This window comes from Rhinatrema bivittatum, chromosome 3, assembly GCF_901001135.1.
Source record: "Rhinatrema bivittatum chromosome 3, aRhiBiv1.1, whole genome shotgun sequence".
Classification (NCBI taxonomy): domain Eukaryota; kingdom Metazoa; phylum Chordata; class Amphibia; order Gymnophiona; family Rhinatrematidae; genus Rhinatrema; species Rhinatrema bivittatum.
Genome location: NC_042617.1, coordinates 587,485,806 through 587,511,908, shown reverse-complemented (window position 1 = coordinate 587,511,908; position 26,103 = coordinate 587,485,806). Strand labels below are relative to the sequence as shown.

General features: G+C 38.0%; 1 protein-coding gene across 3 annotated transcripts in view; it reads left to right on the top strand.

The window, feature by feature from the left end:
• Nucleotides 1-26,103, top strand: part of WTAP (WT1 associated protein) — a 158,974-nt gene that overhangs the window by 121,815 nt on the left and 11,056 nt on the right. For 2 of the 3 annotated variants that reach the window (XM_029596689.1, XM_029596688.1), the window contains exons 6-7: nt 967-1,145; nt 21,994-22,148. In XM_029596689.1, the coding sequence (XP_029452549.1) occupies nt 967-1,145; nt 21,994-22,148 (334 nt within the window). Of the gene's footprint in view, nt 1-966; nt 1,146-1,361; nt 2,876-21,993; nt 22,149-26,103 lie in introns of those variants that run through there. The other variant, XM_029596690.1, reaches the window with a different exon arrangement.

Genomic DNA, 26,103 nt, shown 5'->3' with positions numbered 1-26,103 from the left:
AAAGTATGCTTGGTGTTTTATTCTCAGTCAGCTGTTTGCAAAAATAGCAGATGTATGTGGACACTCACTATACATGCACCCAATTTCAAAGGTAAACTTGAAGTTTCCCTTTGAAAATCAGTTAAAAAGTACATGTGTAGCTTGTGCACCAATGTGAACTATTGAAATTTACCCCTGATATAAGAAAATATGAGGATCTTCGTATGAATATTGATTTTATATTTTGTTTTAGATGTCATGACATCCTGATCAGCAAGTGGTGTGGGGGTGGAAGAAATATGTACATTTTAGCTGGTACCTGTTTCTAGGGGCCAGTGATTATTTTTTTTCATTCGTAAATAATTTTTTGTTTTGCTATGTGTACTCTTCTTCATATTTCTCCTTTCCTCTCCAAGAACCCTTTCTGTCTTCTACACACTCTCTCACCATTCTACCTGGCTCCTAGTACTTTCCATTCTTCCAGTCACTCCACAGTCCAGCAATAGGGCCCGACCAGGAACTATTGCTGCAACTTGCTCTTCCAAGCCCCTACCTGCAACTCTTCTATTGGGTGTTGGATCGTGAATTTTAGGCAGCTGTGCGACCTGACTAGAATTTTCCAGCTCTGATGTTGTGTTAGAACAGGAGTTGCTGACTCTTGACCTTCAAGTATTCATTGTTTCCAGAAAGTAGCCATGTGTTGGGCTGTTTACAAAATATTTAACAACTAAGATCAATTCGCTATTTTCATTTCTGTTCATGTTGTTTAAATCATTAATGATGATAAGGTGCAGAATTCATGAAACACTAGTCTCTGCTGAGTGCTAGCAAAATTTATTCTTATCTGAATCTAAATTGAGTTAAAATATTGAAATGGAGGGTGTTATTTGAGAGAGATTCCTTTGAAATCTGCCAGAATAATTATTAATCTTGCTATTTTTTTTTATTGACATGCTGATGACATTTTCCTTTTTTATTTTAATGTAGAATCAGATTCAGTACCTCAAGCAAGTCCAGCAGCCCAACGTTTCCCAACTGCGATCAACCATGGTGGACCCAGCCATCAACTTGTTTTTCCTAAAAATGAAAGGGGAACTGGAACAGACTAAAGACAAACTGGAACAAGCTCAAAATGAACTGAGTGCCTGGAAATTTACGCCTGATAGGTAAACAAACCAAATACTTCCCAGTCAAGACCTCCCTGACAGTCCCACTGCGAGAATGCTATGGTGGGACAGCCAAGTACTCGTTTCCACACCAAGACTCAGACTTCTTGAGCCAAAAAAGCCACATACGTTATACTGTCCAGCTTATAATGCTTAATGTAAAACTTATCAGATGAACCTTGTATTTCAGCTTTTTTTCCCTCCCCTTTGCTTCAGAGGCCTGACAGCATCGGACTATTCCGAAGAAGTGGCCGACTCCGAAAAAAGTTTGGTCCCTCTGTAGAACATGTAGACACTTGCAAAATGGTTCTATTTTGAAGAAAATACAGGGAGAAACAGAAGTCTTAAGTCTGTGGCACGTTGTGTCTGCAGACAGTTTGGAGGAGAGAACCTAGTGATTTTAAAACCTGAATTGAACATGTAAAATTCCAGTAAAATGTAGAAGTGGAATCTACTTCGCTTTTAACCATGAGCATAGTGACTTACAGACGCTGTAAGTCAGTTTTGCCAATAAGACTGTGGACTTCCTGCTTGTTCACTGAACTGCTGAGTCAACTCTTTATCAGGTGATGTTTGCATTAAAGGGTTTATTTGTTAATCAGCTTTTGGTAGCCATGAGAGAGTGTCACAGTGGTATTCTATCATAGACAGTATGTGTATTCCAATAACCAGCTGGCACTGGGCTCTGTAATAATCACTTCCAAACAGAAGTTAAGATGGTTGACACAACAATTTCTCTTCTTTGGGTGGTTGGTATTTTGTGGACTTCAAAAAAAAAATGTGTGAAATAGTGTGAGATGATTTTACTGTTTGTAGCAATTCATCTTTTCACACTTGAGTAGGTTAATGAAGCTAGTTACAATGAGCTTCTCACTGTATGGCTTTGTCCAAGATATATATCTACATACACACTGCATGCTAGAAACCTATTTCAAGTTCCATATAACAGGCATATGAAGTCATTGCGATTATCATTGTTGGTTCTAGGTGTTCATTTTGTTTTATTGTATGCCTGTTATGTACTGCATTTTCTATTATAAATTGCACCATAAAATAGTTGTAACTGCAGTTTGAAGAATGTTGGGTATATTGTGCTGTGAAATTGCACTTGAAGGTTTGGGTAGGTATACAGAACAAGCTACTCTGTTAATGAAAAGTGCAATTATTTTTTTCTTTTGGTGCATGCATCCTTTTGGTAGGTATCAAAACAAAAGGATCTTAACAAACCTTGAAGGCTTTTGGCTATTGTGGCCAAGCTGTTCGGTAGAATAATATGGTATATGTTTCTAATGGTATATAGAATACAAGAGAAAATTAATCAAATGGTTGTTTGGTTAGAGCATAGGTGCTGAACTGGTAAGGAAGGGCAGATAATTGCCCTATCAGCAGTTTTTGAAAGGTACTTGACAAGTGCCTCACAAACCTTTTTAAATTTTCTGCTAAAGTAAACTTTATTATTTTGCTGAACCAATGTCATTTTGCTTCTCTCCTCTGCAGAGGACAAGGAGAATTTTCATTTATTTTTTAACCAATTCACATGAATTTAATTTATGTCTAACAAATTTCTTAAGAGGCACATTTTACTTGTGCCTTGCTTAATTATGGGTTTTTATTTTTTTTATACAGTTTCTAAGAAGATGGTAGATCATTATAAAAATATTGCAAATTTTTTGTGTTTTCATTATATTTTTTTTTGTTGGGGCCCTATTCATTAAACATTTTATTCTGTTTGGTGTGAGTAGAATTCATCTGTAAAGAACATGGTCCTTGTCAATCAGGATGTCTTTCAGCTATTTCTGTTTAGATAACATTTTTTTATAGTAATTGCAATTGATTCTTATTCTCATAAAGTGTTATCCATACAAATTGTTTTACAGTGGGATAACAAGTTTAGCAGGGAAGAGTTACAGTGTGTGTGTGTTAATGCATTTTACACAATTTCTTACTTTATTTGAATATGTAAATGTTTAAAACTACACTATTGTAACTGTTTTTTGGGTGATGATAATGTTCAGAGCTACCCAAAGATAAACTCTTTATGCAGCAAAAAGCAATGGTGTATAAAGCAGAATTACTACCTATTTTTCACAAAATGTCAGCATTCCTGTTTCTCACCCCTATTCTGCTTATCAAAATTTGTTCTGGTGTGACTTTTATATTTAAAACTTATTTTTAATACTTTTGACCATTTCCCTCCCTTTCCTTTTGGTTTTAAATGGGTCTTTTTTTTTTTTTCAACTTTGTCCATGCCCATATTTTAACGAGAACTTTTCCCTTCAATTCATACTTGTTTTCTATATACTATGGTATGGATGAATCAGCCATGCTTCTAGGTTTCTGAAATAACACAACAGCAACACACATTATATAGACCTATAATCTTTGTAGTGGCTATTAACTTTTGGAAGCTATGACTCTGCAATATGGGGAATAGTAGTTTTGAATTCCAGGAGATGAATAGCAGCCAAATATTGTATTTTATCGAATATCTACTCTCATAAAAGGAAATAACTGGCCTCAGTTTGTGTTTCAAATTCTCCAAAGTTATTGAGATAAAGATTTAGTGTAGGCAGGAGGTAGAATTCATCTTTACTTTGCATTGTTGTGCTCTGTTCTGCTCCTGCTCCTTCTCCCACCCATCTAGATAACAAGGCTTTTTATAGTGCTGAGACAGTTTGTGAACCCCTGGGATGGTCTGTTTTTTTTTTTTGTTTTTTTTTAAGCATAATTTATACTCAAAACATTAGATCTTAATCTAAACCCTGGTCAAAGAAAGATATCCCCATTGGATAACTCAGATTAAAAAAAAAAAAAAAAAAAAAGCTATATTTTGATTATTTTTTCAACAAAAAGTTCAAGAATACATATTTTCTAAAAGTTTGAACCCTTCATTCAGTAACTGGTGGCATCTCCTTGAACAATAACTTCAGTTAAAAGTTTCCTGTTACTGTTGATCAGCTTCTCACATCACCCTTGAGGAATTTTGGTCCATTCTTCATACAGAACTGTTTGACATTTGAGGGATTCCTTGCATGAACAGCTCACTTCAGGTCTTTCCACAATATTACAGCAGGATTTAGGTTAGGATTTTGATTTGGCGTATCCAAAACGCAAAATCTTTTCTTTTTCAGCCTTTCTGTAATAGATTTACTTGAATGTTTAGTAGTGTCATCTTTCTGCATTGACTCACTTTCAGCTCAGCTTCAACTCAGATGGATAACCTGGCATTTTCCTCTAAAATGTAAATGTTCTGTTATGAAACAGAACAAACAGTTCCATCAATGATGGCAAGTCATCCAGGTCATAATGCAGCAAAGCAACCCTACATTGATACTTCCATCATGCTTGATAGGGTAAAATTCTTATTTTAGAAGATAGTTGGTTTTTTGTGAAACATAATGTTGTGATTAAAAAATTCAATTTTTGAATCTGTCTAAAAAAACATTATTCCAGATACTATTTGCACATGAGGCAGTCAAAAATGTTCTTTTTAGGAGCAATGGTTTCATCCTATCTCTCCTTCCATGAATATCATTCCCATTCATTATTTTTCCTGATAGTTGCCATATGAGACCTCACAGCTGCGGCTAGAGAAGTCATAGATCTTTAAATGTTAATCTTAGGTTCTTTGTGACTTCATGGATGATGTTTTGGTTTGCTGTTGGGGTGTCTGAATAGATTCAAGAAAATCTGGCTCAAGGCTTCATTTGACTATTAAAGTCCCCTACTGGCAAAGGATTCTTCTTCGTGCAAAAGGATGGATTGCTTAGTGCTTGCATCGATTAAGGAGGCCTCAATAAGATCACATTTAAGTATATCTGTCCCTTGCTGCTAATCCCTGAACTCTTGATATACTTCAAGGTGCCCACATTTTTACCAAGCTTGACTTGCAGGGTGGGGGGGGGAGGCCTGTAACCTTAATTGGATCCAACAGGGTGATGAGTGGATACTAAGGATGGATACTAAGACTATATGATCACATACTTTTCGACTTTGTAACGCTCCTGCCATATACCAAGCTTTTGTTAATGATGTGTTTTTGAGACATCCTCTCTCAGTATGTAGTGATCTACCTTGACTATGTCTTTATCTTCTCACCAGAGCTGACCACCCATAAGCAGCATATAGTAGAAGACCTCATCTTCACCAGCACCAGCTTTTTGCCAAGTTTGAGAAGTGTGTGTTTGAATAGAATAGACATGTAACCTCAGCTTAAGGGTTTGAGATGGAACTGGATAAGGTACTTAATTAGCCGATACCTTTGGGACTGAAGGCGCTCCAGTGCTTTCTGGATTTTGCTAACTGTTATTGGTGCTTCATTCAAAACTTCGCCAAGATAATGGCTCCACACACTGTCCTGACAACTCATTCTAAATACGCCAAAGAATTCTTAGAATCCCCAAGCTCCACAAGGCCTTCAGAGAACTGAAGCAAATGTTTGCATCAATTCTATGCATATCACCCTGATCCAGCCAAGCCTTTTGTCTTAGAGATAGATGCCTCCAAGGTTGGCGCAGGTGCAGTCTTGTCTTTAAAGACCCAGTCGGAATTCTTGGTATCAACTGGGTAGTTACCTTTCCCAAAAGCTCTCTCCTGCTGAACACAACTATGATATGGGAAACAGAACTCCTTGCCATTAAGTGAGCCTTGGAAGAGTGGAGCCACCTTGCAGATCGCAGTCCTTACAGTTCACAAATATTTGCATTCTGTTGAGGCTGAGAAACGTTTAAACTCCGGGCAAGCCTGATAAACTGAAAACTAGTAAAGAACATGGTCTATCTCCTATCGTCTTGGTTCAAAGAATATTAAAGCTGATGCATTTGTCACAATATTTTTTCTCTGAGGAGACTCCTGTACCTTGCGATAAAGGCCTCATTATACCATCCTCCAGGATCATCTCAAACACAGTCGAGTGATCTGATGAAGAAAATTCATCTGGAATTTTCAGTCCAGAAACCTTCTGTAGAGATTCCTATTTTTCAAGCTGTTTCAAATGGCATGATTCCAAATTCTCCAGACATCCAGGGATGAGGAAAGCTTTTGAGCTGATTCCTAGAGTTTTTTTGATGGCCTTCCCTGCACAAACATTGTGAAACATATGTGTTGACCTGTCCTATATGTGCTAGAACTAAGGGATCTCATGCTAAATCTTCAGGTGACTTGTACCTGCTCTCGATTCCTTCTGTACTGTGGACTCTCATCTCTGTATACGCTATCACAGACCTTCTGATTTCCACCGACTGTTCTGTTATCTTGGTGGTAGTGGACAGTTTATCATTAATGAGGCACTTCATTGCCATCTTTGTTGCCTTTCGCCCCTCATCTGGCTGCTATCTTCATTAGGGAGGTGGTCCATTTATATGGAATCTCAACCACTGTTTCGGATTGAGGTCCCCAATTCATTGCAGATTCTGGAGGGCCTTTTGTAAAGATTTGGGTATCAATTTGCAGCTTTCATCAGATTATCATCCCGAGACAAATGGCCTTAAGGAGAGGACCAACCAAGATCTTGAGCAGTTCCTTAGATGTATTATCTCTGCTTATCAGAATGAATGAGCCAGGTTTCTCTCTTGGGCCGAGTTTGCTTACAACAGTTTTTGTAAATCTCTGGGGGTTTCTTCATTTGTCAGTTTATTATTATTATTATTTGTAGGGTTTTTTTAATATACCGACATTCGTGGGAACATCATGCTGGTTTACATTGCAACTGAATAACAAAAGAGTGAAATACAAATATGGCAGACACACCCTGTTTGTTTACTTCCTGCTGCTTCTGCTACTGAAATTCCTGCGGCCAATGACTTGGTGTGATGCTTACAGAAAACCTGAGGTGCACAATAATTATGAGAAAACAGTGACCCAGGAGAAGAAATTCAATGACAGTCACCCTAGACATGAGCCCCATTTTCTATCTACAAAGAATCTGTCTGAAGGTCCCCTGTGCTAAGCTCAGTCCCAAGAAAATAGGGCCATATGCCAATATTGAGAAAATCAACCTAGTAAACATCTGCCTTCAGCTTATCAACACTTTTAAAATACCATTCTTATTTCATGTCTCCTTGTTGAAGCCAGCCATATGAGATCTTTTCAATAGGCAAGGAATGCCTCCAGATCTACCTCTGGTTGATGGCCGGCCTGAATTAGAGGTTCAGGAGATTCTGGACTCGAATATCCCAAACAGAGTGTAGTATTTTGGTCTTTTGGTGTTTAAAAAAGGGATTGGATAAGTTCTTGAAGGAGAAGTCCATTACCTGCTATTAAGTTCACTTAGAGAATAGCCACTGCTATTAGCAATGGTAACATGGAATAGACTTAGTTTTTGGGTACTTGCCAGGTTCTTATGGCCTGGATTGGCCACTGTTGGAAACAGGATGCTGGGCTTGATGGACCCTTGGTCTGACCCAGTATGGCATTTTCTTATGTTCTTATGTAAGAAGTATGGCCTGAAGATAGATCTTGAGTTGATGCAGCTGATGTTCATGCATCTTGACATTTGAAGAAATTTCTTGCAAAGCAATGCAAGGAGTTTTCTGGAGGCCATCCTGAAGTGGAGGTACTATAAGGATCCATTATAAAATTCATCTCTAGTCTGCAAGTGCACTGTTTACGCTTGGACTATCTGTCCAGTCCTCCCAGCCCTGTCCACCCCTTGCTTTCTGCTGGTGACTATCTTGTTTCCTGTATAAACTTGTATTTATGCTTAGGTTTTCATGTCTATCAGTTGCCAAAGCTTGACCCTACCTTCCAGTCCTCACACTCTGGTTCCATTTCTGTATCCAGAAGTTTTTTGTCTCCAGATTCTATCTTTGGCCCTCCTGTCTGTTGTTCCTCCTGGATTCCTGGTGTGCTCCAGTCCCTTGCTTTGATTCCCAGCTCATACTCCTTGCTGGTCAGAGGTTATCCCCATTTTCCCATGCCACGCCAGCCACCAGAACCTGAGGGTTCAATCTGAGAGGAAGGTGTTCAGCATAGGAGGAAGATGCTCAAAGTTCCTTCTTTCACAGTCATTGGCCTGGATTCACCTCTCCAGATATTAGGGTGCTCATTCCTGGGGCAACCTACAGATTACAACCGTTATATTTAAAGATAGGGAGGGCTAGAAATATTTTAAATAAATCAATGGCAGATGGGATTTTAATGTATACTACTGCAAAGTGATCCATACAGGGGAGAATATAAACTAAAAAATACATGAATCTGGGTTTCATATTGGATGTCACCACCCAGGAAAACGATCTTGGAGTTGGTGTGGGCAATACTTTGAAATCCTCAGCTCAGTATGCAGTAGCAGTCAAAAAAGCAAACAATATTAGAAATTATAAGGAAAAGAGTGAAAATACACAAAATATACTTCTGTATCTGTCCATAATATGACTACACCTTGAGTATTGTGTGCAGTTGTGTGTTACCTTATCTCAAAAATGATATAGCAGAACTAGAAAAGGTACAGAAAAGGGCAACCAAAAATTATAAAGGAATGGTCCTCCCTGTGAGGAAAGGCTAAACAGGTTAGAGTTCTTTAGCCTGGGAAAAATAAAATTGAGAGGAGATGTGATAGAGGTCTGTAAAATCATGAGTGGGGTGGAAAGGGTAAACAGGAAATGGTTATTTACCCTTTCCAATTGTGCTAGGACTAGGAGAGGATCCTTGAAGCTAATAGATAGCACATTTAAAACAAATCAGAGAAATTTTTCATTCAGCGCACTATTAAATTGTAGAATTCATTATCAGAGAATGTGATAAAAGCAGCATAACTGGGTTAAAAAGGGCCTAGACAAGTTCCTTGAGGAAAAGTCCATAAATCACCATTAGCCCCATAGACTTGGGAAAGCCACTGCTTACCTCCTGGTTATGAATAAGGATTGGACCTGTTCTTTGGAAATCTATTGTGTTTTTGTGACTTGGTATGGCCACTGTTGGAGACAGGATATTGGGCTTAATGGATCTTTGGTCTGACCTAATATGGCGTTTCTTTATGTTCTTATAACCTTAGCAGGATGCCCACTGCTAGGTAGAATCCTTGTAGTCTTCAGCTTTTAGTTATTTGCAATTTGCATCTGACAATGGATAGATAGCATCCTAGATTTTTTTTTTTTTTAAGTCTTCTGAAATTTTTATTTGATCATGCTATGACGAGTTCCCTCTAACTGAGGGAACTCGTCATAGCATGATCATAGAGTACCTTTTGGATCTTTACATAGGACAAGTTGCCCAAACAGCCCTGCAGATTTACTCTGCAGGGTGATTTACTTATTACCCAGTTATCTAATTAGCCAATTAATTGTACTACTGAAACTAGGTGTTCACTTACTATTTCACACACTAATTGTGAATTATTCTTATTGTTTCTACTTTGTGCATTATTGTGCTTATTTTACTCCTGGAGGACTTCTGCACACAAGAATTTAACTCTGCAAAATTCTACATACTTTATATTAGCTAAAATAACAGAATACACATCAGTCTTTAAGTAATTTAAAATGTACAAAAGAAAAGTTATTTCTCAAAGATGCAAAGTTTTAAATATTTTGAACAAAATTCCCCTAGACGTACAATTTAAGTCCCCCCTTCTCCCCTGGCTAGACCTCTTTCACCCTGCCCTCTTAAGCCCCAATTCCTCTGCTTTTCACTATATCTCTCCTTCCACTCTGTTTCCACCCCAACCCTCCACTCCCACAGTTTGACCCCTCTCTCATACAGGCCCTTACACAGGCTTCCTCTGTCCTTCTCTCATACACCCTCACACAGGCTCCCTCTCTCACACACATACTCTTACACAGGTTCAGTCTGTCCCTCTCTCACACATACACACTCACTTATACAAGCTCACTCTCACAAACAAACACCCCAATGCACAGGTTCCTTTTCTCTCCTAAACATACACACCCCCTCACACTGGCACCTCCTCCCTGTTGCACACATTCCCTCACTCACACATACAGGATACCAATCTTACTCATATACACACTCACAGCCTCTCACACTGACACACAACAGACAGGTACCCTCACAAGCACACTTTTTCTCTCACACAGACTCATGAGCTTTCTTGCCTCTCATGCTGGGCCTTTTCTGCTGCTGGGCCTCCTGATCTTCACTGCTCTGCTCGTGGACAGCTGCTGCTTTGGGCCTAATCTTCACCACGAGCAGGATGGGCTCTGCTAGTGGCCAGCTGATCCTTGGGCCTGATATTCGCTGCGAGCGGGACAGACTCCACTCAAAAGCTACTGCTTCAGACCTGATCTTCACTTGGAGCAGGATGGGCTTCACTTGCCAGGTTCTTATGGCCTGGATTGGCCACTGTTGGAGACAGGATGCTGGACTTGATGGACCCTTGGTGTGACCCAGTATAGCATTTTCTTATGTTCTTATGGACAGCTGATCCTCAGCCTGATCTTTGCTGTGAGCCTGAATGGTTCTGTTTGCGGCCAGCTGATGCTCTGGGCCTGATACTTCACCACGAGCGGGAAGGGCTCCGCTCACTGCCCACAAGGCCTTTCTCAGAAATTCTGTGGAAAAGCTGTGAATTCTACAGTAGCACAGAATTCCCCCAGGAGAACATAGTTCCTGTTAAAGTTGAGCATGTGACAAATTGCTCATACATTTCAAAGCATTGATCACATGGTCACTCACAGATTTTTCTTTGTGTTATATACAGAAATACAGCACTAATACTGGTGCTCAAAAATTGTTCATTTATTTTTTGTGTGAGCAACAATTTTTTTTAATTTGCACACACCTAGTCACTTCTTGGAGGAAATGTTGCCCAGGAATATTGATCTACACCCTTTTTATTGTATATAAGACAAGGCTGGTTTCAATTAAATGAGTATCATAGTAAGAATTTGTAATTCTTATTATAATACTTGGGGTTCACAAATGTCTACTCTGCATTGGGTTTGCCTGCCCAAGGTCTCCAACTCTGTTCTATATTTACTCTAGCTCAGAGCAAGGAGTAAGTTCTCCTAGCCTCTTTTGCCCATGTATCTCTTGTTTTTCCTTTGGGAAGAAAAATGGCTATCTTCTGACAAAATATAAATCAAACATTTTCATGAATACAAAATGCTTTGTTCTTTATTAAATCATCAGTACATAAAAAAGTGAATCAAATAGATTAAAATTAACAAATAATCCAAAATATAACTCATAAGTCACTAAAATAAAATAAAAAAACATATACATAATATATCAAACATCCTAGCCAAAAGTCAGATATCAAAAACACACACACATACACAGTCACGCAGAGGACAATATAAACACTACCAAAAACAAACAGGAAAAAAAAATCCTTTTAAAATAAATCAAGAGAAAATAAGGGTAGTGAAAATATAGGAAGAAAAGAGAGAAAATATCCTGATACGCTTCCTTTAAATTCCACACATGTAAAAATCCAGAAATGTCCCAAAATGCACATTTTGATATGTTGGTGAATGCAATAAATCTTCACCAATATGCCTAGACAAGATTTATGAAATACTAGAAAGAAATCAGGTGGTAGTTGCTGCTAGGGATGTTCATTCATTGATCATTTCGTGATACGCACATAAGTGTCTGTGCCTGTACGCGCATGCTGTGCAACGAATGACAAACAAATGCACATCTCTAGTAGCATCAGCAAAGAAATAATCCGGTGCTAGTTGCTGGTGGTTTCCACATGCCACTCCTCAAAAAGAACTCAACATGTTTTGCAAGACTAGGCTTCATCAGGTGTATCAATATAGTTGTCCTGAATATCATTGGACTTTGAAACACATTAACATCCCCACTGGCAGGCTCAAGCCATGCGATAAATACAGATTTCTCAGAGCTGTGCAGATATAGCTTCCTTTATAAATAGACAAGTTTTGGGGGTTTTTTTTCCTTTTTTTCCTTTCCATGAAAAATCGTGGGAGCCTGCAACACGCTATTTTTCTTTTATTTTGATTTCATTGGAATGGAATTAAGAAAAAAAAATGTGCAACTGTATCTGACAGCTTTTAAAGAAACAGTAATCATTATAGTCACTGAAAATTGTGGAACTTTGAAAATTGATATTGACACATGTATCGTAATGCTTTCCATACATGTCTCCCTGGCCTTTCTTTTTTTTTTCCCTTTTCTCTCCTCTATTCATCTCTTTATAGTATATATTCAGGTCCAACTCTGAATAATGCACTCTTGCTGCTGCGTTTATATGCAGCATGCATGCACACACACACTAATAATCGTCGGAAAAAACGCAAAGGATACCAAGTGTCAACTAAAGATAATTTGATTAAACTGAAAAGGCTGGAATTCTCTATTTTCTCGGGTTCTGGGCTTTTGAAGCCTTTGGGTGAGGTGACAGTCCTCCCTCTATCTCCTTTTGCATGCCCAGTTGAGGCTGAAAGAGGGAAAAAGAAAGTTACTCTGTGAAAGTGTCAGTCTAATCAGAAATCATTTGATTCAAAGAAGGAAATAAGGTAGCATATACAGCTACATCTCTAATAAAAGGCATCTCTTTGCCTCCATGGCAAACCACAGGGAATGCATGAATGCATATATCACCGGTGACATTCCTGGTCTGCAGTATATTGACCATTTGGAAAAGCTTCTGAATTCTCTGGTAGTTAAGGGAAAAGAGAAAACGTGGAAAGAAACTCAGATATAAGGTGATAAATTTACATTAAGCACAAGCAAAGAATGCAAAAACAAGATGTTTAGAAGAGTGAAGACTAGAAACATGACACTCTATTCAAGAGAAAACAGAAATGTATTTTTTATTAATTTATAAACTACAATGTCCAATGCAGTATAAAAAAATAAAACATTCATAATAAAAACACAAAAAAATTGCATGTGCTTTTCCATTGTAAGTAACAGAGAACCATATCTGAACCCAGGAAAAACAATGGTAAAGTGTACTTGTGTACACAGATGCAATAGAGAAACAGGAGGAGAGAGAAGGCATTCTGGAAAAGTTAGCCTAAATGAGAGAGAAACAGAAAAGAAGACTAGAATACAGCAGGTGCACACCAGCATTTCAGACAGACATCACATAAAAAGACACTTGCAGATGTGTGCACACATCTCACTCCATGATGGACAAACAGGCCGTGTAGAAGGCTGCTCAAGGGGTGGATCCAGTTCCATCAGCCAGACTTGGCCTTCTGGGCTCTCGTATCATTGAGGCTCCTTTATTAACTAGTAGGGCAGAAGCAGCAGGGCCTTCTCCATTTTTGCCTACTGATATGAAAGAGGTAGGGTGACCTTCACAGTATCTGCTTCAGTCTGAAAAATATCTGAAGACACTCAATAGACAGAGTCTAAGAAGTGCAAAGTATGAATAAATATAAATCACTGTAGCAGCACACACATCACCATCAACAATGTATGCAAACACTACCCTTCTCACAAAGCTAGAAGACCAGATAAGCTAAACTTACTGCAATTGGGAGAACCCACTAGGGTAGTCCTTATTTATTTATTTATTTAGCATTTTTCTATACCGACTTTCCAATAACAAAATTATTGATCAATTCGGTTTACATTTTAAACAATAACAACAATGACAAGTAAATGTCTTACAATGAACAGGTCGAATTAACTTGGATTAAGATATATGGGGGTAATAACATAATTAAGATATATGGGGGTAATAACATAATTAACATGAGCGGTGCCTAATATAGGCTAGAGGTTGGGTTTTGATAATAGACTGTCCCAGAAGACCAGCTGCAGCAATGGGAGTGGGGATTGGATGAAAATAGTGGAATGTACTGATCCTGTGCTGCATCTTCTTTCTGTTGGGCAATGAGCATGAGTGCATGATGCCTGCAAGTTTATATTGTCCAGCACCATTGCTAGGACAGAGCATTACTAGCATTTAAAAGATCCAGGCCTGTCTGTGCTACCTAAGCACTGCTAATAGGCTTCTTGTACTGTTTGATGGTACTAAACTGGTGTTAGTGACAGGAGTGGAGGCGTGAAAGGCAACAGTCATGCTTTAATTTCCAGATGTTTCTTTGTATATGGCAATGCTGCAAATTGTATATGGCAATGCTGCAAATTGTATTTCTTTGTATATGGCATGCTGCAAATTAAAAATATATAAAATAAAAAAGCAATCTCACATGAACTTTTCCATATAGTATTTCCTGCAATTGTGTTTCTATATATAATCAGAGGATCACAGATTATATATATTGTTTTTTTGTTTTGGAGGTGTTTTGGAGTATGTCTGCATGCCTATTCAGAGTACTATTAACCAGGGCACTGGAATACAGAAGGTGGCATGATGCTGGCAGTAGTGGGATGTATGAAGACAGTGCCTCCTCTATTATAGCATGACTATTAGGGATGCAGGATAGGTGATGTTGATGGAATTCTTGTGTATGACAAGTTTCAGTGCTATTTGCCTCTAGCCTTGCTGGCCTGTGTGAAGGGTAATTGCAAAATTGTGAAGTCATGATAGCAATACAGAGATTAACTGCATGATATATGTAAGAGAAAGATACATAGCTAGTGTCGTTGAATACTGTACCTTCATGGAGAGGACACGCGAGTGAAAACTGTAAAATAAAGATTGAGTAGGTTATTACAAGTGTTTTCATTTGGACTCAAGCGGGTTTGCATGCCAGCAGTTTCTCTTGCCCTGAAGCTAGCCTAGTTAAGCATTGAGAATTTTGTGATTCTAATGAACATCATATTCCATATGTGTTTATATTCTGAGGTTTTCTCCATTGATACAGAGCTGAGATGAATAAGTGTTTCAGAGTGGGGCTGGAACTGGGTGGGGCCATGGGCAGTGACATTGTCACTACTGACCTGCACAGATCAATGACAACCCCATCTTCATCAATGTCTCTCACTCGCTCTACCCTGTCCAATCATATTCTTTTTCATAATCTACCCCCCACGAGAGTCCTGCTGTGATATCTGGGGCTTTGAAGGACCCTTTCTGAAGCTGTTCTGCTTATTTCAGCGCCACAGCCCCATGACCTGTTTAACTCAAGTTCTCTTTTTTTTTTTTTGTCATGCAGCTGCTTGAAATGGTGTTGCACAGGCCGACAGAAAAGGAGGCAGACTTTTTTTTTCTTTTTCTATGGCTCCTTGTGGGGGGTTTTTCCCTTGCCACTGGCTCTTCCTCCTTGTTTTGGCCCATACGGGGTGACAACACTGATCTGGCCTGTGTGGGCTATTGATTCCACCTTCCCAAAAAAAAGGGAATTGTGATCATGATTCATGAGAGCAACTGCTGACTTGCGGGGTTGTTTGCCCTTTGATTGCACTGACATCATCACAAATTGAGCATGCTCAATGTTGGTTCCCTGCCTTTTTTTTTTTTGCAAAGTACTGATGTCATGTCAGTGACTTTCTATGTCTGAAAATGGGTAATGACTAATGTATAGGGAAATGAGACAGCCAATGTATTCCACAGTTGAAAGTAGGGCAGACTCAAAATGCCTCATCAAAGAGGTAATTTTGTAACAGCCCACACAAAGCTGGCAGAAATATGCGTATGTTATACCAATTTTGAAAGGAAAATGAGCATACTTTCACTTTAACTCTCTGGCCCCAGGAATGCCTTTCCTCAGTCAGAGTAAAGTTACATGCATACAGGACATGTCTAGGTTTATGTACATATTTTAACTAGCCATTTTTCTGTGGACAAGCAGAAACAAATTCAGCTACACAAGTGGCTGAGGTTATCCGAGGGTGCCAAAATGGATATGCTGTATCAGAGCTGAGAGAGTCTTTCTGAGCATGTGCAGACGTTTTCCCATAGCCACTCAGGGTGAGTCTCCTCTGTCAAGTTTTCTTCTGCAGAAGCAAAGGAGGTTTTTCCTCTTCTTTGTTTCATCCATGGAAATACTTTTTGAAAATTTCCCTTCCTATTTGGCTCCCACTGGATTTCTGTTCAAGCTCTGAATAACAAATATTTTTATTTGTAATCCTACCTGTGCAGCTGTTCATGTTGGGCCCTCTTTATGTATGCGGAATGGGGGACTCAAATTCTTCTTCTTAAAATGTACTAAAAAAAATAGAAATTTTTTTTAAAACAAGGACTGAATCATTTCAAAAAGGGAAAAAGGTAGTAATTCTGCTTTAATTTCATCTACACACTGCATTATTATAACTGCCATCACAGTTCAGGATTTTATTGTAATGATCTGCATTTACTGTGCTTTACTGAACATGATGCAGTTATATAACAGGTAAGCAAAGATATAGGTACTAGGTCCCAGGGCTTTCCAGAGCTACTCAGGTAACCCCATAGCCAGTTGGTTTTTTGGGATATCCACAATTGATACACATGAGATAAATGTTTGCATTTCAGAATATACAAATTTATCTTGAGCATATTCATTGTGTATCTCCAGAAAACCCAAATGGATATGGAATCACCCGGATAGGTTTGTGAACGCCCTCTATCTTGATTTTAAATCTGTTGGTATACTTTTTCTTTAATCTGAAAAAGTACAAAATCAATATGAATCAGACTGAAAATAAGTAATGGCCTGGATTCTTAAAATTATTGTAAGTTTGAAACTCTGCAAAACATATGAGCATAGCTAGGCTGAGAGTGCATAAACTCTGGCTTTTTGTATGCTCACATTTTTAATAGACTGATCTTTCGATTTTAAGAGTGGAATTGTTCAGTTGGGTTTGACAGAGGTGTTAAAGTTTATTCTGGATTCGTTACAGAAATTTCTAGGCTAGAGGCAGTTTTGCCAAACTATGGGCCTGATTCATCAAGGCATTTTCCATAACCCAGAATGGGAGAAATGTGTTAGTGAATCAGTCTCTATAAGAGGCCTTGTGTTTTGCCAGGCCACCTCCAAAACAAAAAAACAATATATATAATCTGTGATCCTCTGATTATATATAGAAACACAATTGCAGGAAATACTATATGGAAAAGTTCATGTGAGATTGCTTTTTTATTTTATATATTTTTAATTTGCAGCATGCAAATTTTGGCTCTAGTGTTTCCAAATCTATAAGCAGTAAAGGCCCTATATATTAAGTATTTTTTTTTTTTTACTGTCACAAAATGGGAGAAAACCTTTATTACATAGGACTCTTATTTTGTAATAGGAAGATAACATGTTTATATTTTTCTTTGTATCACTTCATCTTTTTGCTAAACAGTATTACATGTACAGAAGGATTTTTCGCATAATACAGATAGCTTGAGATACCTGTTTTTAACAGTAAAAATCATTCAGTGTGTAATAGGTCATTATGTAAATTATAATACAGGTAGTAAAGCTAATTGGGCTTTTCTGGATTGACATATTCTACCAGCAGGTTCACTAAACTGATGAGTTCTTATGTAGATTTATTTGGTTTTAAGTGCTTTTCATCCAAACAGGACTTTAATGCATTTCTCTTGTCATACCTCTGGGGAAGATGACCAGTCTACATATTTCTGGCTCCAGAGCTGCATGAAATCTTCCCAGGGGAGAAGCAACAACGTTGTTTTTAGCCAGATCCAGTTGGATAAGCTGAGGCACAGGGAGATGATGTACCCAAGAATTCACTGATGACACTGACTGTAACATCTTAGTGCTGCATATATTTCATTGTTCAGTTTTTGATTTATAAACATTACAGGGATGAATTTAAGCCTTGTATTACCTTTTATAATATCACCCAGAAGATGGTAGTAATTTAATTAGCATTTTTCTTCTGTTATGAAGTTGGCTGTCTTCCTGCATGATAATTTGCAGTCAAGACCCTGTAGTGCCTTTCACCTCAATTTTAACAGTGTAAATGTCTAGCAACCTCATTTTATTTTTAGGCAACTTTGAACTTGTTTACTATCAGAAGATTTTTGGCAGAGGATCAGATCAACAAAAAACTAGATGTTAGGAAAAGTGGCACACTTTTGTATATTGCACATATGACAACATTTTGTCATCTGATATCATACCAAAACGCATGGTCCTGTTTTCAAAAGAATACAGGGAGGGTGGGGGGAAATTTTTTTGAAAATGGAGCCCATTTGGAAATGAGCAGTTGCTCAAAGATTCACTCTTTATGTTGGAGGATGTGCATACTACTGGCAACTTCAAAATGTCTCTTTGGTCATTTGTAGCTTTGCCGAAATAAGACCTGTAGATTGCTTTGTATATATGCTCCATGGCTTCCAGGTCACACTTGCTTAGAATACTGGTTATTACATTGTTACTGTATAACAAAATTATAGTACCAACCTTGTTATATCTATTCCTGACCTGATGTCCTCAGTAAATAGTTAACTCTTTCATGATATAATTTTACTGCTATTACATTAGCTCAGCAAAGGACACAATATGAGCTACATTTTCTTTTTTCTTGGAAGTGGAATGCATTAAAAGTACATGAAATAGTAAACTGGAGACATTACCAGGAAGTCATTGAGTAACCACAAATGGGTATCACCAAAGTTTCCTTTTGAAAGTGACCAGAGCACACACCCAAGAGTGTTTTGTTTTGTTTTTATTAAATAAACTAATCACTGGGAAAATGTGTTGCATTTTTCAATAAGTCTTAACTATAAAAAGGGGTGATCTAATAAGCATGACTGTTCTCCTCTTTAAAATTTACCAGTTTCCTGACTTAACATTGTAGAATTTTGCAGTGTGCTTGCTTCCTGTAACAGGATTTAAAATATTTATTTTTAATTTATTTTTTTTAGTGCCTATATTTCAGGCTCATGTTGTCCATGTTAAAAATTCAAGCTTGTGCCAGTTCCTACCTTGGATCTGTTATGGTCTTTTGCACGTGGGGCCTACTAATGCTAGAGAAATTGTATCAGAAGTATCATGAAGAACATTATAAACTGCATGTTTTTTTATAAAGATGATATAATTTGTAATATAAATGTTGCTGATTTGTGATTAGGTGTTAGGGAATGCCAGAGAACTGGAAAAAAAAAAGATGAAGCCATTTTGATATTTGACTCCCAAAAAAAAAAATAAATAAAAGGGTGATTCTCAATTTTTCATTCAGGGCACAGGATCATCTCAAAGTTCTACAATGTTAAAAAGAATATTTGGGCAAATAGTGATTTTTAAAGTGGAAGAAAATCCATGTCTACATGCCACCTTTTCAGTAAGTCTGAAGTGGAAATGAAAATCTTGCAACAGTTTAGTCTTGATTTCCTTTTACATTGTTGCACTATCAGTAAATTATAGAAATTGTATATAATATTTTTAGAAATATATAGGATAAATCTTATGAGGTGCAGCATCCTATTTCCAAGCATATCCTGGATCTGGACAACTGGATGAATTAAAGGTATTTCACACTCTTGTTTTTATCATAATTTTTTCTAGTTTCATAACCACTGCATTTTGTACAAATTTTTATGACTTTCCATATGTTCAGTTATTACATGCTGAATTGTTTTACCAATATGATCTTCCAGAATGCAAAATGTCATCTTGGGGGAAACACATTCTAGTTACCTGCATTTGTCCTGGAGGAAACTAGATTCTTTCAAGCTATGGCACCTTTTTTATTGGGCCATCTTCTAGGAATCAGCCCAAGAAAATGATGCACATGAACTTTCATAACCACATAGGTCCCTTCTTCAGATCATTTGAAGAAGTTACCAATCTTACATGTGCCTAATAAAAGGTATTGCAACTGAAAAAGAATCCAGAAAAATTTAGCGAGTATTCCTAGGCAGTCCCTTTTCAGCATAAATATACATCCCAAAATAATGTGTACAAATTGTACTGCAAAAGATGTATAATTGACATTTTCCTATCCTTCAACACCATAATACAGTAGATGGTGATGTTACTGTAGTTTTAATGGTTACCACATAGCCTTATCACAGTAGAACCAATTGACCAGTCGGTCATAATATCATTAAGGATGCATCACAGACTTGTAACATTCTTGATGTGACAGCATTATTAAGTCTTGCTGCCTTCCTATTTTCTCTCTGTGAATCTTATGCCAATTCAGCCATGCTGTTCTCGTATCTCCTGATCTTGCTACCATCACTTTCAGTGGGATTGTTGTCTTTTCTCTGTCCTGGTATAAATCATTGCTGTGTTTTTTTTTTTTTTTTTTTTTTGAAAGAATAAATGATCTGGTGCTACAGGAGTCAGTGAAAATGTAAGAGCAAGTTCTGGACAGAATTGTTAACGAGCTTGGTTGAACCCTCTTGGTTTGTCATGAAGCCAGAGAATTTTCAAAAATCTGGATAGTATAAAAAGTATATAAAAGAGTGGTTTCTTTTAACCAGACCTCGCACCTTATATCTTGTGGTCTGTGCTGTTATGAGCCCCTTGATGAATAACTTTTGTTAGATGCCCAATGACCTTTGTTTTCCTTGTTGATTCCTATCGTAACAATATAGTGAGAAGCTGATACAATCAAAGATGATAAAATACAATAAGTTATAAAAAAATTCTGTATTTTCCATCTTTGGCTCATATGAATTTTTTTGGTGGTATTTCTAAAACTGATAAAATTACAGTGTTGTTTATGCTATTCTTTATATAAGACTATGGGAAAAGCTTTTAGTGTTTTATTTTCTTGAACACTTTTGATCTCTGCTTTTTCTGTAAATTGATCTTTGATTTAATTAAAAGCATACAATTTACAGAACACTTCGTAGTGATCATATTTAATAATGGGAATCCTGTGGTGGTTAATGGGCATTTTTAGTATGTGTATATCTCAGCACCCAGTTACTATTGGCTTTGATTCTTGGTCTCCGGTGAAAAAGAGTAATGGCAAGTTTCAAATAAGGTAATCAGAGATTTAAATGCACATCTTTTCATGGTTTTCTCCAGCATCTAATGGTCAATAACAAGAGTGTGGAATTCCTTTGAAGAAAAATGCATCCTGCTGTACCAGTTAAAGTTGCATATAGGGCATGTTGAGATGCTGCTGAATAGTGTTACACATATCTCAAATCAACTAAGTCTAATTTTTGCCACCAGGACTACATATGCAAATTCCTGGCATACTTTATGGTTCTATACTTCCTAATTCCTTTGAAAAATCATGGTAACCATGAAAGCTTTCACCATGTGGTAATTGCAAGATGTTTGTGTTAAAGCATGGTTTCTTATTTATCATGATCTTATGATACATGGAAACGTATTGCATAAGAACACATAAATTGCAGTGGTGAGAATAGGATAGAAGAGATGGGCACTACCAGGATTAAAATGAATTAACAGCCTATCATGCTGACATTTCATCACTGAAGTGTTTTGCTCATCCCAGAATTTGTCAAATTAATAATATGGAAGGGTCTTACTGTCTTGGTGGCATCCAGACTGCAATGCTCAGAAGAAAACATTCTTTTGGGTTTTAGGAGCCCTTTAAAATGTTGTATTGTAAAAGGAAGGCTTACTTTTGAGTATACAGCAACATTTATCACTTTCCTAGTGATTAGACTTTGGCTCTGTTTTTGAAAAACTTTTTCCCCACAGATATAAAATGGGAGAAACTCGAAATAGGGCTGTCAGTGTCCTTGGCACCTTCATGTAAGTAGTATATTTTATTTGTGGTACTCGTTACAGTTTGGCATGTCTGAGCTTTCCTCTTCCTCATTCCACCTGATGAAGATAACAGAGCCACTTGAGTCTGCTACAATAAGTGTATATAACCAAAGCAAATTTACAATGCTAGGATTTGCCTTTAACTTTTTCAGAACAGCCACACATACAGAAGACTGACACGCTTTGGAAGAGTATGGGGTAACTATAGGCAGACACTCTGCCATGACCTGTATCTCGAGGCATAGTGTTCCTTGAATAATGACAGTTATAATGGGGTTGTTTTTTTTTTTTTGGTGTTACAGCTGTAATCATGGAAGATTACGGAGGTTTTGTCTTCATTTTGTGATGACTGGCTCTTTCCTTTACAGCCAAACAGGTAAAAAGTTAATGGCGAAGTGTCGAATGCTTATCCAGGAAAATCAAGAGCTTGGGAGGCAGCTGTCCCAGGGTCGCATTGCACAGCTTGAGGCAGAGTTGGCTTTACAGAAGAAATATAGTGAGGAACTTAAAAGCAGTCAGGATGGTAAGGTTTTCTTTTTATGCTTTGTTGTATTGGCTTCTTCCACCATTTATGGTTGTTGGCCAGTCATAGATACTGTCAATTAGGAAATGAAACAAAAAGTTACTTTGTGTAGCTGTTCAGTATATTTCTCATAAAGGCAGAATAACCTCTGACCACATAGATCCACAGTGAGAAGATGGTAGACATTTAGAAAAATGTGTTGCATCTTAAGATGACAGATTTAAGACTGATTTCATTCATCATTTTATATTGTCACAGACTCGTTTGTCAAAAAACATGACTAGTTTCTTGACACTTAAATGTTTGGCCTGCTATCATGAAGAAGCAAGATGAATGAAACTGTTGGCAATAGTAATATTTACTTTGTAATGCTTTCCAGTGGTGTTAGAGTTGGGGGGGGGGGGGGGGGAGAATGGTAGCTAGTTACGTGTTATCACCCAATTGTACATCACTTTCATACAACTTATGATCCTATGTACTTGCTTGTTAAGGTACTCATAATCAGAGAGTACTTGAAGTTGGTTTATTACCCTTCCCAGTACTTAAACAAAGAAATGAAAATGCATGTGGGTATGCTGCTGATGACTTTAAAGGAGCCAACTGGTTGACAAATGTTCCAATCTGGGTAAATATGTCAGTATAAAAACAAATCAGAAATACTACTACCACTATTTATCATATTTAAAGCGCTACTAGACACATGAAGTACAGACGCACAGAAAAGATGGTCTCTGCTACATAGGACTGGACTGTAAGTCCTATGTAGCAGAGATTTAAAAGTAGTTTCAAAAAGGTGAATTTTTATTTTTAAATGCATTTGAATATGGTCAGATGTACCAACTCATGAAGTCTATTCCAAGCATATGACACAGCAAGGTGGAAAGCACAGAGTCTGAAGTTGATCGCGGAGAATGACACAGATAAGAGCAACTTGACCAATGAACAGAGTTCAAAAGAAGGGAGTAGGGAGAAGTGAAGATAATAATGAACTGCAGAATGAATGCATTTATGGGCGGGTAAGCTTGAACTGTATGCGGAAGCCAATATAGTGACTTGAGAAGAGGGTTTTCATGGTGATATTGAAGAAAGATAAGTCATGCAACTGAATTTTGAATAGATTTCAGTGGAGAAAGACTGTTTGGCAGGAGGCATACAAAGACCAAGTTGTAGTAGTCTAACAGGAATAAGATTGGATGGGCATTTTGGTAACAAGCTCAGAAAGGAAAGGACAGATTTTAGTAATGTCATAGTGGAAAAACTGATATACTTTAGTAGTATTTTGAATGTGCATAGAGAAGGGGAGATGAGCATCAGAGATGACAGTAAGATTATGGGCTGAGAAAATGGGGAGTGCTAGCCACAGGCAGAAAAAGAGGGAAGATGGGAAGCGTGTTTTGGGAGGAAACAAGTTCCATCTTGGTCATGTTAAAATTAAAATTGTGGGAGTACATCCAGGTGGCAATGTCAGACCAGCAGGCTGAAATTTGGGACTGGATTTGTGGTGAAGTTTCTGACTTAGGCAGATCTAGGAGTCATCAGTATAAAGGTGGTACTGAAAACCTTTGGAGGAGATCAGATGCCAAGGGAAGAAGTATAGATAGGAAAGAGAAGGACTAGGACAGAGGCACACTGACTGATAGTGGAATAGTGGTGGAAGAAAAGCCACCAGAGGATACGGTAAAGTACGATGGGAAATGTAAGAAAAGAACCTGGATAGAGCAGAGTCCCAAAATCTAATCAAGTATAGCATGTCAAGGTGTAGGTGTTGATCGACTGTATCAAAAGCAGCGGATAGATAAAGGAGGATGAGGATTGAGTAAAGTCCTTAGCTTGTCCAAAAATAGATTACTGGAGGCTTTGGCAAGAGCAGTTTCTGGAAATTAGCAGTTCAAGGCCAGACTAGAGCAAATCCAGAATGGCTTGAAACATGTTACTTTAGTTGTGAATTAAAAAGGGAAAACAAGCCATTCTTCATTGGGATACATATGAGACAATAGCATTTTCATGATACATATGTTTTATAACCAAATCACCTACCTTGTCATAATGCACTAATATTTGATTGTCAGATTTTATGTAGTATAGTACATAAGTTAATTTTGCAATTTTTATAAAAACCCCAAGTTCTTTTAATTACCCCACTTCACCTAAATTAACCTATCACAGTATGTTCTTAATGTGATAAACTTACTTAATCTTTTAAGTATAGTGTATATCTTGGTATAATGCACAATTGTAGGTTTAAGTTTGTTTAAAATCCAAAAGCAAACATGACAGGGAAAGTTTGACATCATCTGCTTCCTCAAGGGAAACTCCTTGGTTGGTGGTTGTATGTGTTTACTTTAGAATTTTAACATTTGTAATTAAAACATCTGGAAGAACTAGGGTTAAATCTTCTGTATGGTTGCGTATCAGCTGCTCAAATTCACTTGAAAAGCCAATATCAACCAATTTGACTATCCTAATTTGGGCTTTTCTGATAAATAGTTTTCATATTTTGTTGATATGCAGCTCACACACGTTTGTACTGGGCTGCATGCATTTTACTATGCTGCTTTCTTTGGACAGACCATAAAGTTTGTCATTTATGGTGAAGCAAATGTTTTCTCTGAAGACAAGTAGAATGTAAGTCCTCTTAGGTGGGTGGTGATATCTGATGAAGCCCGACCAGTCAGAATTACAGCAAAGCTTCTGTAAAAGCTTTGACATGCTTCACTGTGTGTGCATGTTGTCTCGTGTGATAGATGTCTCTTGGGGCCCCATATGTTGTAATTTTTCCATAGAGCCTAACGGTTGTGGTTCTGTCCTCTCTCTGATAGAAAAACCTTTTGCTTGTGTTTGTCACAGGTCTCCTAGTTCACCATCTTCTACCCCTATTAAGCTAACTATATAGACTTGTTTGGTGGTTTTCCTCATCCACAGGGTGCATCAGTATCAGTGCATTGAGCGGTATCGGTCAGGTTTTTGAATAATAGTGTCTTGATTTTGCTTGGTTAATTTTTTGACCAGTGTCCAAGAAGCAGAAGATGACTAGTGGCTTCAATAAATGATTCTGTATGGATATATCATATCTGTCACAGATCCCCATGATAAACATATACCTTGCCTGGGGGATGAAATAACATGGAATGCTCCAAATGTAGGAAGACTCCTAGAGGATGTAGTTCCCACCTTGAGCTCATGGAAAAGCTCTTTAAGTCTGGCCCATTTGGAATCAAAGGGCCCAGGAGCTGCACCAGACTCTGGCAATGCATTATTATTGAGAAAACATTATTCTCCCTCAACTCTGACAGCATATAAAGGCCAAGGAGACAGACCATCATCTAACTCCTCCCATCCAATGAAAGCAAAGGATTCAGCTTCATCGGTACATTTATTGAGGAGCACTAATGCTTGGTATTGGGTGAAGATTAAGAAGCATTGGCATCAGTTCTCATCGGTGCATGATGCCAGGAGCAGAGAGATTCTGGCTGTGGTCTTAAGTCCTACAAAGCATTCCTGTAGGGAGAGAAGCTCACCTTCACATTGGTCTCAGGAATCACAATAGCATCCAGGGGCTTGGATGCCAGCCACCTGAGAAGATGTAACCAATCTACTTGCTTCCCATGTTATATTGGCATTGGCAATTTTTGAGGAAGACTTGGAGAAGTAGATCCATGCACTGCTGGATCATAGAGCTGCAAGTGCCAGTTTATCAGCATGGTTCGTTTCTGTGCAGAGATATAGCCATTGCTTCAGTCTCTGTTAGCATGTGGCGAAAGGGACTCCGTGTTGGTTCCTGGAAGGCATCGAGATCAGCCGCTGCAGTGTCAATTTCCAGTGCATCAGAAGGGTGGGGGAGGGGAGCATCCTTATGGTGGTAAATTATTTTAGGATCTAGATGCCAATAGACAAGGATACCCTCACTGAGGCCTTGCCTTCTAGTCAGATGCAAACTCAGACTGAACAGTCAATT